This window comes from Haemaphysalis longicornis, unplaced genomic scaffold (assembly GCF_048455015.1).
Source record: "Haemaphysalis longicornis isolate Haplotype H1 unplaced genomic scaffold, Haemaphysalis longicornis Haplotype H1 scaffold_2, whole genome shotgun sequence".
Classification (NCBI taxonomy): Eukaryota; Metazoa; Arthropoda; class Arachnida; order Ixodida; family Ixodidae; genus Haemaphysalis; species Haemaphysalis longicornis.
Window position 1 is genome coordinate 66,171,765 of NW_027526295.1, and position 13,657 is coordinate 66,185,421.

The 13,657-nt window shown below is 49.6% G+C and overlaps 1 protein-coding gene across 2 annotated transcripts in view; it reads right to left on the minus strand.

Moving 5' to 3' along the window:
* Positions 1-668: 668 nt before the first annotated feature.
* Positions 669-13,657, minus strand: part of LOC144167158 (solute carrier family 52, riboflavin transporter, member 3-A-like) — a 55,361-nt gene continuing 42,372 nt past the window's right edge. For both annotated transcript variants that reach the window (XM_077696520.1, XM_077696519.1), the window contains exons 4-5: positions 7,393-7,623; positions 669-1,201 (exon numbers count right to left, since the gene is read on the minus strand). In XM_077696520.1, the coding sequence (XP_077552646.1) occupies positions 1,001-1,201; positions 7,393-7,623 (432 nt within the window). In that variant the 3' untranslated portion in view covers positions 669-1,000. The remainder of the gene's footprint in view (positions 1,202-7,392; positions 7,624-13,657) is intronic.

The window sequence follows — 13,657 nt, forward strand, 5'->3', positions numbered from 1 at the left end:
CATTCCAGGCGATTGGATGAAGTTCACAAAAAATGTCTTGTAACTTATCTTGCAGATATCAGCTCCTTAAAACTCATCTCGTACAGGGCGTTACATCAGGCCCTCTGATCGTTGAGAGAGGCCCCTGTGATTCCTTTGTGCTCGCAGGGACTCCCACTAGCGCAGCAAGCTCTGAGGCTCCAGGCGCTCTGACCTCTCCAGGCGCCGTCACGTCTAGTCCCCTTCGTCCGCCATTAGAAGCATCTTAATGCTCTTGTTTACGGGCCTTCTACACTCATATAATCAACTACTTTAGGAAGTCTCGTACTCATCTTAATAATATTTCAAGCACAAACCTGACATACTGCCTAATATGGTCTTGGCGCTCTCTGGAAAATAAGAACGAACGTATTACTACTACAAAATAATTTCAAAGGTTTTATCATGATTAGGTGATTGTCGCTCCTAGCCCTGTCACCACAGGATTTTATACTTCGTGCGTGCAAGCATAACACACTACACCGGCTAACGTACCTGAGAATGTACTCTGGAAGAAGTGACAGGACCTTTCTCTGTACCACATCAGTGCTCCAAAACCCATAGAATATAGGTTGTGGGATACTCGATAGATAGCTCGAATGAAAGATACAAAGAAAGAAAGAAAGAAAGAAAGAAAGAAGTAACCTTTATTAAATGCCGGATGGTGGGAATGAATCAGCCGCCTCGGCTGAGGCAGCCACGGAGGGTCCTGATGTTAGCCCTCAGTTCCTGTTGTTCTTTGAGACTCGCCGCAACAGCCAGTCACTCACTGGTGTAGTTCTGTCGTTGCGGGAGCAGTCCCAGAGTAGGTGACTCTGGGAAATGGAGTATGGCGGCGGGGACACCGTGGGAAATAAATTGCCGTAGAGCCTGCTGAACAAAAATATGGCCGCTGATTTGCGCGTCCGCGCGTGGATGCAATCGCCGCTGAGATGAGGACTGTGTTCCAGAAGTCATAACAGAACAGTAGTCGCGCTCCACGCTATAAAGCACAGTGGTCGCGCTCCGCGAATACTCCGAGATGACTGACGAGGAAGTAGGGAACCAGGCTGCCGACGAGAGCTCCGGCCTGCGTCGAGGCGCCCACCCAGAACAGGGCCCGCTCCCCTCCGGCGGTCAGCCTAAGCGTAACCATGGTCTTGGCGTAGCTCAGAACCAGGAACGTTGACACCCAGCAGCTCACCTGCGCATAGATTTAGTTCTATTATGACTTCGATAACCATTTCTGACCACATGCACAAGTTTCTTGACGAGCGGGAAGACCTCTTTCTAGTATAGAAGAGTTGTGTAGTCATTATTTATCATCATCATCATAATTTATTTTACCCTTAAGGGACCCTTGCGGGGCTTTACATAAGGGGTGGGAAAGTACAAAATTTCACAATGGGTGGTGGTCGATGGTACAGGCACAGGCGTGAGGCATGAAATAGTCGCAACACAAGCATATGCAGGGTGTTCCAGCTATCACGCACCAATATTTAAAAAAAGAGTAATGGCAGAAAATCTAGTGCATAATATTTGCAGTACTGTGGAGAAGCGGACAGTATTTTTTGTTACTGAGACCTAAATAATTAACGGTAATTAATTATCTAACTCGAGAACTGTCCTAAATCACTAAAGTGTCAATGAGGCACTTGTAGGCACCCACGAGAGGCATCTGACTGCGGTATTTTGAGCGACGAACTAATTACTTACGCATTTATTCTGCCTGTTACATAAAACCTGGAAATATGAAAAATACCACGTTACGGCGACTTGGTAGTCGCCGAAAGGTGGCTAAACTACAAGCTTAAAGACCTAAGATCGGGTCGGATCGGCGGCCTGATTCACGTGGGCGAGCTGAAGCAGTACTTTCAGAGAGAAGAAACTGCCGAAGCTCCCACTTCGGGCTCGCGAGATCGCCAGCTCCCGAGCTCGAGGGAGGTGCGGAAGGAAGGTTCCCGAAGCACCGCTACAACTCCCGCAATCGGCGAGTTCGCTGACAGGGTCGCTACCATCGCTTCCAGCGCGCGAAATCGCGCACAGGAGGGGCTGCCGAGGGGGGCTTCTCGAGGCGCGCCAGCGAAACGCACCGCCTGAGACGTGAGGTCCGGCAATGGGTTGCGCGGGGTGACTCCAGAGGGCGGAAGCCGGCGGCAAGACATTCTCGTAGTCCCAGAAAGGGTGCCGATTTCCATGGTGCTCCTGCCGGTTTTTCGACCAGGCGCGACTCTGCTGATCCGGTCACTCCGCAGCCACCCGCCAACAATGGACGAGCAAAGAAGTGGCCCATCCTAAACCTCCTGCAAGCGGCGACCGCGAGGCACGCGCCATGGACCAGCGGCGGCACCTCCGGCAACGATCTAATTATACCCTATACCGACCTCAAGTGACACATCAGACAACACCTTCGCACAACATAGCAAGCAAACTGGAATGAACAGACAGACAACAAACTACACGTTATAAAGCCACTATTGGGAGCATACACCACTAACACACAACAGACACAACGAAGTTACCGTAATTCGATTACGATAGGCCACACGAATGCAACACACTCCTACCTCCTCACGGGATCTCCAAGACCCCGGTGTAGCAGGTGTGGAGACAGCCTATCCATGATCAATGTGCTACTTCAATGCAAATGACTCCACACAACACGACACAAACACTTCCTACAACTATACAGAGAACACATCCCGTTTCATGTATGATGTTTTTTAGGAGACGAGCCCATGCTTTTCATCAAGCGTGTTTTTAAGTTTCTTACTGATGTCAATTTTTTACACCTCATCTCTTATCATGCATGATGACAACCTGGCCTTTTACACCAGTCATATTCATTAGCTTATATTTTACTTCGTTTATTTTTACTGAAATGCTTCACTTTTACGTTCATGTCTCTCAAATGAACTAACCATCCTTTGGCGATCTTTGCCCGCAGTCGGCATTGCGCCATAAAAATACAAACGACATCATCATAACAACCTAACCATCCTGCCGCTGTCCGGCTCCCCGATCCACGGCCGGCGACTCCGGCCACATCACCCGGCGAGTAAGGGTCGAGCAAACGCCTGAAGGAGCGGCGGCACCGCTCATTGCGACCGGCGGCCATGGAGCCATTCCGGGCGGAAACGCCGCTCCTTAGAAGGAGGGACGCTGCGTGTCAACGTGGACGTCGCAGGAAGGGCACGCGCCCCCGCGCTGCTTACTTTTCTGCGGCGGCTTGGAGCCACTAGCTCATCATCGAGAAGGACCTGGCGCCGAGCGGGCGCTGTGGATCTTCCGAAGCCGTACGCTGGCCGAGAAGGCTGCAGCAGGCCCGGTTACCAGACGTCGTCACGTCCCCGGCGCCAACTACTGCGCAGCCTGCGGATTACTGGTCGTGGCACAGGATCATCATGATGTGTCCGTGCGGCAGCTTGCCGTCACAGAGGCAAAAAGGCTGGCGTCGTCGCGCACCAAGGCGGCGGCCCGCGTCAATCTCGCGGCCGTTCAGGCGGAGATGCGGGCCGATCCGGCCGTCGCGGCTGCCATTTTGGTATCGGCGGCAGCGGGGGCCGGCCACCCGCCCTTGTGGCAACGGCAGCGCCCCCGGTAAAGCTCCTGGGCCCAGGAGGGAGCGGCTTCGCGTACGTGTTGGCGCAGCAGGCAGAGGCGCTTCTGGGGTCCGGCAGCCCTGCCCAAGCAACTCCTGCAGCCGAGGCGACCGAGTTCCTGGGGCCGACGAGTGGTGGCCTTTCCGCCGCACTTGAACCGTGGCCGGCAGACCTTGCGGCGGCCACCACCATGGAACAGAGCCTGGAGGACCAGGGGCCAGCCAGGGACCTGCTGAAGCTGCTGGACGAATTCGCTAGGTGCTGAGCGATGAGAACATCGTTCGCCGGAGCTTTTGAGTTCGAGCGGGTTTGGTCTAACGGGGAGCGATGTGGGAATTCCCTATCTCTCTCGGCCAGCCACGGAGCGAGATTGGGAGGTCCCTATCGCTCTCTGCGGCCGCTCGCTTCCCGCCCCGGGAAGATGTCCGTGAGAGCGGGGGCGCAGCCGACCCACCCACGTGACCGGTTTGTCAGTAGCTCCGGGTGGATTAGTCTGGGGTGGACGATGGAGGAAGGCTCTCTTTGGATACCAGCCATCATCAGGAGCGGACGTAGGTACGTGTTGCTCCTTTTGGCCTTCCTTTGTTCGGCCTCGTGCCTGTTTCTCCCGTCCTGACCAGGGTGGTCTTGGCGGTGGTAGAGCGACGCGCCCGACGTTCTTTATTGGGGTGGCAATAAACGTCAGTGTTTTTTGCTGTTCGCTGCCGCTACGCCATTTGGTTGTCCGTGGCGGGTTCAGTGGAGCTAGCCTTGTGGCCGAGTCTCGAGCGCGAGCTAGGCCGCCGTAAGAACCGTGGTCCCCGCACTCTAAACCGGGACCTATTACAGTCGCACCATCACCACATATCCCCCTACCTCGCAACTCCTTACGCCAGCACAGTAAGCTCCCCCTCACAATCTACCGCTTAGTCTTCTGTTGCCCTCCCAACCGACCTCGTCCACCAAATCCCACCCTTGAGCATTGCGAGACTGTGATGCGCAGAGACCCAAAACGAAGAAAAACCAGACAGACACCCAATCATTGCCGGAGAAACAGCAAGTCCTCGTGATTAGAGAATTGGAAACAGCATGGTCGCGCGCTTCCTGGACCAAGGAAACCGAACACACTCCCCTAGTGTCAAACCTATGTCAATAAATGTTTATTACTACTACTACTACTACTGGCCCCGTCACTGCTTGCCTGGCTGAAATGTCGAAGGATGATAACCCTGTGCCGCCCCTGCCTTGTAACAACGTCTTCTGTCTCCCTCCCACCCCTCACACTGTACCCCTCTCTCTTCTCACATATGTATAAGTTTGTTCAATAGGCTTTTATTTACCCATGGTCGCACTGTGCGGACCCTATTAGTTGCGGTTTTTGTTTCCAATGTTCTTGGAACAGCACTTCATCTTTTTAGTGTTTACTTCTGTGCTGCCTCTGCTCGACACCTATTTAACGTGTTTGCTTTTCATACGCTATAGCATACTACAAAACGAATCTAATGTATACATTTATTGAAAGGAAACCTTTTGCCATAAGTTGTGTACTGATGCTTTGCCCTTAAATATGCCTAATGTTTTCTTTTGGCGGAAATGCCGTCATATGTATGACGCATGCTACCAGTTTTAAAAATATGAAAGGTCTTGCCTATATTTACATCTGGTGAAGTGTTTTTTCAACATTTCGTCGGTGTGCCGCGAAAGAAATAATGCAATCTCTATTTCTTCTTCAAGGGGGCAATAATTTCTAGCAGTAGCTGTACTGAGTGAGTAGCAGGTCATTAGACATTTCTCGTTAGACAGGAGTTGGAGATTGAGAAACGTGGGAGCGCTGCTTTCACCTTTTATGATGTGTACTTGCACACTACAGTAGTTCTCAGGCGGCAAACTCCTTCTGCGCCTTTATACAGCCTTGGTTGGGTCCTGGCTTGACTACGGCAATGTCGTGTACGGGTCAGCGACAAAAACAGCCCTTAAAATACTCGACACAGTGCTGAATCTTGGCCTTCGCCTCTCATGCGGCGGTTTCCTCACTATCCCTGTCGAGAGTCTGTATGTCGAGTGTGACAAATGGTGCCTAGGGAATCAGCGGGAGTATGTTGACTTGCTGTATGCATCTAAGACCGTATCTCTTAACAACCATCCTTTTAATTCTATTATGAATGAGATATTAAATTTACAACTCTTTTTAAACAGGCCATCTATCTCCTTACCTTTCTCTCTCAGAGTTAGGTAGGAGGCTTCTGCACTGAAGGTCCCTCTGTCAGACACGCACAAGACACCCATCCATAATTTAATTCCACCATGGCATCTACTATATCATGCGACCTGTCATTCAGACTAGTAGAAAAAATAGGGTACCTAGGAGTGCGATTTTGCAGCACTTACTGTTCCAGCAGGACAAGTACAGGTGCGCAGAATTCTTCAGCGACACGTTCAAAAACACTACTACTGTCTCTTGTGCAGCGCACGGACTAAATTTTAGAGTTAACAAAACAATGCATTTTCATAACAGTATTTATACGGCAGAAGCGCATGGCATCTTACTCGTTTCTAATCACATCATCACACATAAAATTCCCTAAGTCGATCGTTTACACAGATTTCCTAAGCATTGTACAGGCACTGTCATCAGGAAAGTCGTCCAAAAACTATGTGGTCAATGCTCCTTTCAAGGTACTAATGACTGCATATGCCTCAAATCTTCAAATAACTATATGCTGGGTACCAGGGCACTGTGAAAATCCTGGCAATCAACCCGCCGATACAATGGCTGGTGCTGCTGCTCTCATGACCACAGTTGACATTACAACAGTACCTTACACCGACCTAAAGGCACACATCAGACGACAGCTTCGTAACACATGAGAATTACACTGGAGTGCACAAACAGACAACAAACTACATGTTATAAAGCCACAATTGGGACGCTACAAAACTGACTCACACAACAGATACACTGAAGCCGCCCTTGCTAGGCTCCCGATAGGCCACACATATCTAACGCACTCCGACCTGCTCACTGGGACGTCGGGACCCATGTGTAGCAGGTGTGGAAAGGGCCTATCCATAATCCACATACTAATCACATGCAAGGCACTTGACACAACACGAGACAAGCATTTCCCTGAAATATACGGACGACACATTCCACTGCACCCATCATACTTTTTATCCGACAAACCAATGTTTTCTAGTCAACGTGTTTTTAAGTTTTTAGCTGAGGTAAAATTTCTGCAGCTCTTGTCACATCCCGTGTGATGATCCTGGCCCTATACACCAGCCATCTCCATTGTCTTTTGTTTTGCGCCACTTTTGCTTTTACTCACATGTTTTAGTATTTATGGACTTATAAAAAATTTAGTAACTTCTTCTCTGGCGCTCTATGCCCTTGTTGGCCTTGCGCCATTAAGCACCAACCACCATCATCAGTTCTCAGGTGGTCTCCGTGCAGAATAGACCTATACCACCGTGCTAACTTCGATCGACGAATTCATGGCGATGGGCACAGCCACTGCGGGAAACGTTATTCTCAAATTCGGAGGAAATTCCAATGTCACTTTAGAAATTTTGGTGCTGTTATAGACCCATGTAACAATGCACCATGCGTAGAAAGAACCTTCTGTATTTGTGGGTACTTGTTCATATTTTCGTGTTCGCATTTGATTTTTACATGACTGCATTTTATTCACCACAAGGAGAGTACGGCGGGGGTTGTGCCATGCTACTAAGGCATGACCAGGAAGACCGTGTTGTCTCTTAATTACAGTAGTGGGGTAACCTTACAGCCGTTTGTGAGACTAACTGCACTTACAATAGAAACGCTGCCGACGTGGGTGTCTACGAGTGGTGGGCTGGGGCTCGTGGCTGCAGTAAAGATGATCCATGTGGCGCCCAGCGTGCCAACCAGAGTCTGAGCGTATAACTGTGCGGTCCGTCGAAAAGTCACGAACATGCCAAGCACGCAGGCCACAGGGTACGCTATGCCGCATAACGTCACGGCCAGGTGCAGAGCCCGGGGTCCATATGGAAGACACGAGTAGGACTGCGCAGAGAACACAGCGTAGGTAATTTTAGCATGTATGTCAATCACGGGGTACACAGGGGGTAAAAATTCTTGTTCTTTTCAACTTTTTAAAAGCTCTGTTTTTTGAGTGGGTATTTATAAATTCGTAATATCAATTGCGGGAAGTGAGAGTTCTGCTTGGTGTTTTTGCTACTCTTGTACAGATAGAAACTCTGGAAGCACGTAAAACTACGAATCCAGTCGCAACGGTACTCATAATGTCCTCTAGAATAAAAATGCGCGAAGAATGCCTATTACTAAGGGAGGCCTCTGCGAATGCCTCAACGGTTACCGTAATGCTAAAGTTTATCGAATGTAGGAAGAGCTACCGAAAAGCGTTGGGACCGGCTTTGTCTGTGCTATTACCAGCCACCTGCTCACTCGGCTACCTTCAACTGCGAAGGATTGTCTCCGTTTTTATTCCGGTAAGTCGCCCTTACTCGGCACGGCTTTTACGCTCGTTCTCGCTACCGCCGACGTTTCTTTCACAATTTGCGCAATCTGCTGATAACGGGTGTATCGCCGTTATCAGCAGCTGCATTTTGAACTAGCTTTGGGACGGACGCGTGTAGTTCGCTCGGAGGAACAATGGCAGGAATTGAATGAGCATCGGCGTGCACCGACGCGCTAATGGGCGCGAAAACAACACAAAGCCACTGCCGCCGTTGCCGCCCCAGTTCCATCTCGTCGCCTAGCTCCGAAATCCCTACCGAGTCAAAAGCAGATTTCCTGCTGAGAACGCCGACGTAAGTCAACATTTCTTGTTGAGCTAGAAGGGCTTCCGAAGCGACAGAGTCTTTCACGTCTGTGCATGCGTACTTCACCTCTTACCGGTTTGTGCGTGCACAGATGGGGGGGCTAGATGGAGGGAGGGGGCGTGCACGCGCTGCGAGGATTTATTGCCTCACCGGTGACGTGTCCGTTGTTCTGGCGGTAGATTTGCACGTGGACGTCTCACGGCATAATGCGACATGGCTGCTGCGCTGCGTGGCTAAGCGGTTTCGGTTTGTGGGCTACAGATACGGTAATACGCGTACGACGTGGGAGGGAGACGCTCAGCCCAATGTTTGTCTCGAGGCTAAAAAAAGCTGTAGTTTCTCCAAGTTTCATTGACTTAATTCTCAGCTAATTAGCTAGTAATTCGGCTCAATCGCAGATTACAAGCAAAGGGGTTCTGTTTCATTCACTCATTGGAATGCGCCCTGTAGGATCTCTCGTCATCCTTTTTCACAGATTGGAAGGGCGATGGATTTTTTAATTTAGGGAGCTACCTCCTGATCAAGGGTTCATAGTTATTTCCCCAACTGCGTCTAGAAGTTGTGAATTAGCCACTCTGGTTGGCGTTCTTTCCTCAGTAGGCTTTGCGCCATTAAAATCCAGCCATCATCGCCATCACAAGCTGTGAATTGGCCTTGCTGACATCATGGGCTGAAGAGCTTCGTGCTAGTTATAAGTCTTGAAAGCGCCAACTCGATCAGACAAAATGTGAGGACGGTCATTTGCTCCAGTTGCGGTGAACGGTTGGTATCCCATGCAGTATTTTATACCTGACAACTAACGGAGACGGCTCCATGTGGGAGAAAATTCTTTTTTGACGGCATGGGATTAAAAGAAACCACAGTGTTGGTTCAAGAGTATCGGTGCGGCGGGAGGAATGCGATTTGTTGCGCATTTGTACTGTTATCTTGGGTGATAAAAAATATTTTTTCCTTTTCGTCGGTACCCAGCGTCACAGAACCTCATATCTTTCAAACGGCAAAAGCACTTGGAAAGTGAGCGCGTAGTGAGCCGCAAAAGCAGAGTTGGCGTATCTAGCTATCATCCACAAACTGATACACGGACACACGCATAGTATAGACCCGAATACTTACAGTCACAGGACAACAGACACACACCGTGCCCGTGGAAACTACAACAAAGGACACACTGGAAGACCAGGCTAACACACTTTCACAAAACTTGCAACACGTGTCCAGTTCTGCACACTATACAAACACTTTCATGCAACACAAAATGTCTTTGGAAAAGAAGTCTCTGAGGGACAACAATCAGTCGGAGACTTCTTACAACTCCTCCTTTTCCATGTATGAGCTGAAGGCCGCTCTGAGAACATGCAAGCCTTCAGCTCCAGGTGCAAACAAGATTACAAACACCATGATACGACACCTACACGCAGACACTCAAAACACTCCTACACCTATACAATAAAATGTGGCTTTCGGGGACATTCCAGCTACTTGGAGGAAGGCCATAGTAGTGGCTTTGCTGAAAGAGGGGAAGGACCCTTCCTCTACCGCCTGTTATCGACCTACCACCCTCACAAACTGCCTGTGCAAGCTTCTCGAGAAGACGATCAGCCGGGTATTCGTTTACTCTTTATAGTACAATGGTCTTCTCGAGAAGACCATTGTACTCCAGTCGAGAAGGCAGTCGAGAATGACTGGCTGCCAGCGGTCAGGCAGGCTTCTGGGCGGCAATCCGCAAATGTTCGAGTGGTTCTTTTAGAATTATACATTAACGTTGCCTACATACATAAGCAATATTGCATACCGGTATTGTTTGATATTGAAAAGGCACATGACACCGCATGGGGCTGTGTCAATCTTAGAGACGTAAAGGAGACACGAAGAGAAAATAGAACTTAGTTTAATTTGAAAGAACTAGGATTCAGTATCTCACTCAGCTCCATTACAGCCACAAAAGCCACAACAAAAAAAGCAAGAACAATTTAAAAAACTTTCAAATTTTGCGCCACAGTGACGTGTTATGAGCAAGAATGACGTCATACGGGCCAACAATAAAACATAATTTTCAGTGCGTTAACTGCACGTTAGCATTCAAGTGATGCGGTCAAATGGATCTAGAGGTCCCATTACAGATGGTCAGTCATGTGTCGTCGCGACAGGTCAGTTAGTCGGCCGCCAATCGCACAAACAAGGTTCTCTGACATCATAGAAAAGTTGCGGCAAATTAACTAGGGGGTTGCAACTGCTTTACACGTTTTCTTTAATATCTCCGTTATTTGCTCGAAGATTGCGATGATATGGGTATCATTGTTGTCGGGACTAAGCAGTCTTTCTAATAAACCCAGCTTGTATTTTGTCTTCATGGCTCCTTTAAAATCCTTTGACATATCCGGTGACATGATGAACACTCTTTCTAGAACAGTTCGTGTCAGGGTTGGGTCGGCACTATCAATCGTTCATTTGTAGGAAAATGGAGTGCATCAAGGTGGCGTTTTAGGCTGCAGGTTGTTCATAGTTAGGGTGAACTCGCTCCGAAAGGCATTGCCATAACCAGTTCCTGTTCAATGAATGTAGGCGACGTGCAAAGATCTTTCAAATCATGTAATTATCAATAGGCCCTCGCACGGGCCACCTTGAGTAATCTTGGTGACGGTATTGGCGACACCGCGGACCCCGAGCCCCTAAACATAAGCTGTATACAACCGTAGTGATGTGTTTATAGGTGGAGTGTGAGAAACCACAAACGATGGCCGTCGGAGCCCAGGTCAAGCTCCGGCGGATGTGCTCCATGTCTGTTTACCATACAGGGATCTCGAGGACCTCTTCAGCTATCAGGGTAAGGCTCACGAAGAAAGTACCCCCGTCCTCGGCTTCTTCCTATGTCATATAGATAATGCAACCCCCCCCCCCAGAAAAAAACGTAATCGGTCCCTGAAAAGGGGCCGCACCGACGTTTCCTTTCCATCCCTTCCAACAATCAATATTCCAAAGCCTGACAACTATCCTCGATTCTTGATTATCGAGGCAGTTGACAAAACAAACCCTGTTTCTTCCAAGTCCGTACTCCTGATCACTAAATTCCTGGAAGGTATCCTTGGAAAATCGTTCGATGCTAAGAAACTCCGTACCAGTGAATGGGTAGTCAATGTCAAGACACAGCAACAAGCCACTAAGCTCCTTCCCCAAACCTGCATGGCAGATATGGCCATCAGAGTCACACCAAACAGCTGTCAGGGTGGGATTTCTGAGACAGATTTTTGAATGAGACCGAAGCTGTTCTGTTGGAAGTCCTGAAATATCAGGGTGCAGCTGCAGTAAGGCGTATCACCATCAGAGGAGATAATCAGGAAATCCCCACAAAGCATATAATGTTGACTTTCAACCGCTCCACACTTCCTAAATCCATTAAGCAGGCTTGATCTCGTGCTCCGTCCGAGCGTACATCCCGAATCCGCGTCGCTGCTACAAGTGCCAGCTTTTCGGGCACAATAGTAACTCATATCGGGGCCAACCAACCTGTGCCAAGTGGGCCCAAGACCATCTCACTGGTGACTGTACATCTAATCAATTCCTCTGGGCGAATTTCCAAGGACCTCACGCTGCATATTCGCGAACCTGCGAGCGGTTCAAACTTGAGAAAAAAATAATCAACATCAAAGTCACGGAAAACATCACCTTCCCAGAGGCGCGAAAGCGGTTAGCCTCTTTCCCCCTGGGGAGGTACGCCGACGCGGCTCGCCGGGGGACGGAGCGCAGTCTCGTTTCGGCGGGAACCCAGTACCGCGAGTTGGACCTGGTCCCGTCCCCACCCCCCATCAGGTTGCTTCTGGCGACCGGTCCCGCCCCTACACCGCTGGCTGAGCCAAGCAGCGGCTGTGGTGGCAACCATGTCAGTTGGGGATGCCGCTGCATCCACTCCTTCTTCTCCAACGGCCCAAAGCACACGCGAGGGCACGGGGGAGATGGAGACGGAGGCACCCGCGCCAGTTCCCACCCCCGCCGCCCCGCCTCTACCACCTGGGGCGCTCCTGACGGTCTCGGCTGTCGCTGCTCCAACGAAGCGCACAGGGAAGGGTGCCTAATCCAAGTGCAGGGAGTCCAGTTTACAGGGCACCCTCATGACTTCGGATGACGACATGGACGTCGAGTCGTTCCGGCGCGCATTACAGCGAAAGGAACGGGCTGTGGCATCTAGGTCAGTAGAGAAGGTAAATAAAACCCTTCCAAGAGTTCAAGCCCCGAACGTCGACACATAAACACGCACATATTCCAGTCGCTTTAAACTAAAGTAATGGGAAGAGAAAATATGCAATGGAACTGCTTTTTTAAAAATCTTGAAAATCTTGATGATTTCTATGAGTTACTGCATTCCAATCAGCCAAGTGTGATGTGTCTCCAATAAACCCATATAAACTCCAGGCACACAAATTTCTCGAATACCTAACATGGTATTTTCGAAGGACAGACATGCTGGTGACACGTCCTCAGGTTGTGTGGCCATCATTACCCGAAAATCCTTGGCGTGCAACACTGTCCAACTACAGACTATCCAAGAGGCTCTGGCCATTCGAACGATATTATTCAATAGGCGCACAACACTATGTTCTCTACATCATTTTTGACTTCCAGCTCTCGAGCTGAGATTTCGAGGTTGTGTTAGATCAGTTACCCTAACCTTTCATTCTGATAGCCTACCTGAATGCACACAACTCTCTTTGTAGCTCTGCTCGCTCGAGTGCCCGAGGTCGCCTCAATGAGAAATTCTTGACATCGTGGGGAGCATGTCTTTCCAACCAGAAACAGCCAACATATTGTAATATAGGACACAACACTTATTCACACCTTGACTTAGGTATTGGATCTGCAGTTCTCTTTCCATGTCTTGAATGGGGTGTGGGCACTGACCCATATAGTAGGGACCACTTCCCCACCTCACTAACATATATAAGTAAAGGGCCAAGCAGTCCATCTTCCCAAAACAGGTTCAAAGAAGGAAGAGCTAACTGGAACACATTTACAGAGACATTCAAACTACACCACACCTCCATAGGACACCTACACTTTGAAGGAGCTACCCAACTCCTTACGGCGCACATAATCGCCGCCGCCGAAAACTCCATTCCCCACGCCTCTGGTGCCCTGCGCAACCAGAGGAGGCCGTGGTGGAATGAGGACTGTAGGCGGGCGCGAGAGGCCAAGAATGAGGCATGGGGTATCCTTCTTCGAATAAACTTCTTTTGTTCAAAAGGGCAAAGGCGTTAGGAAAA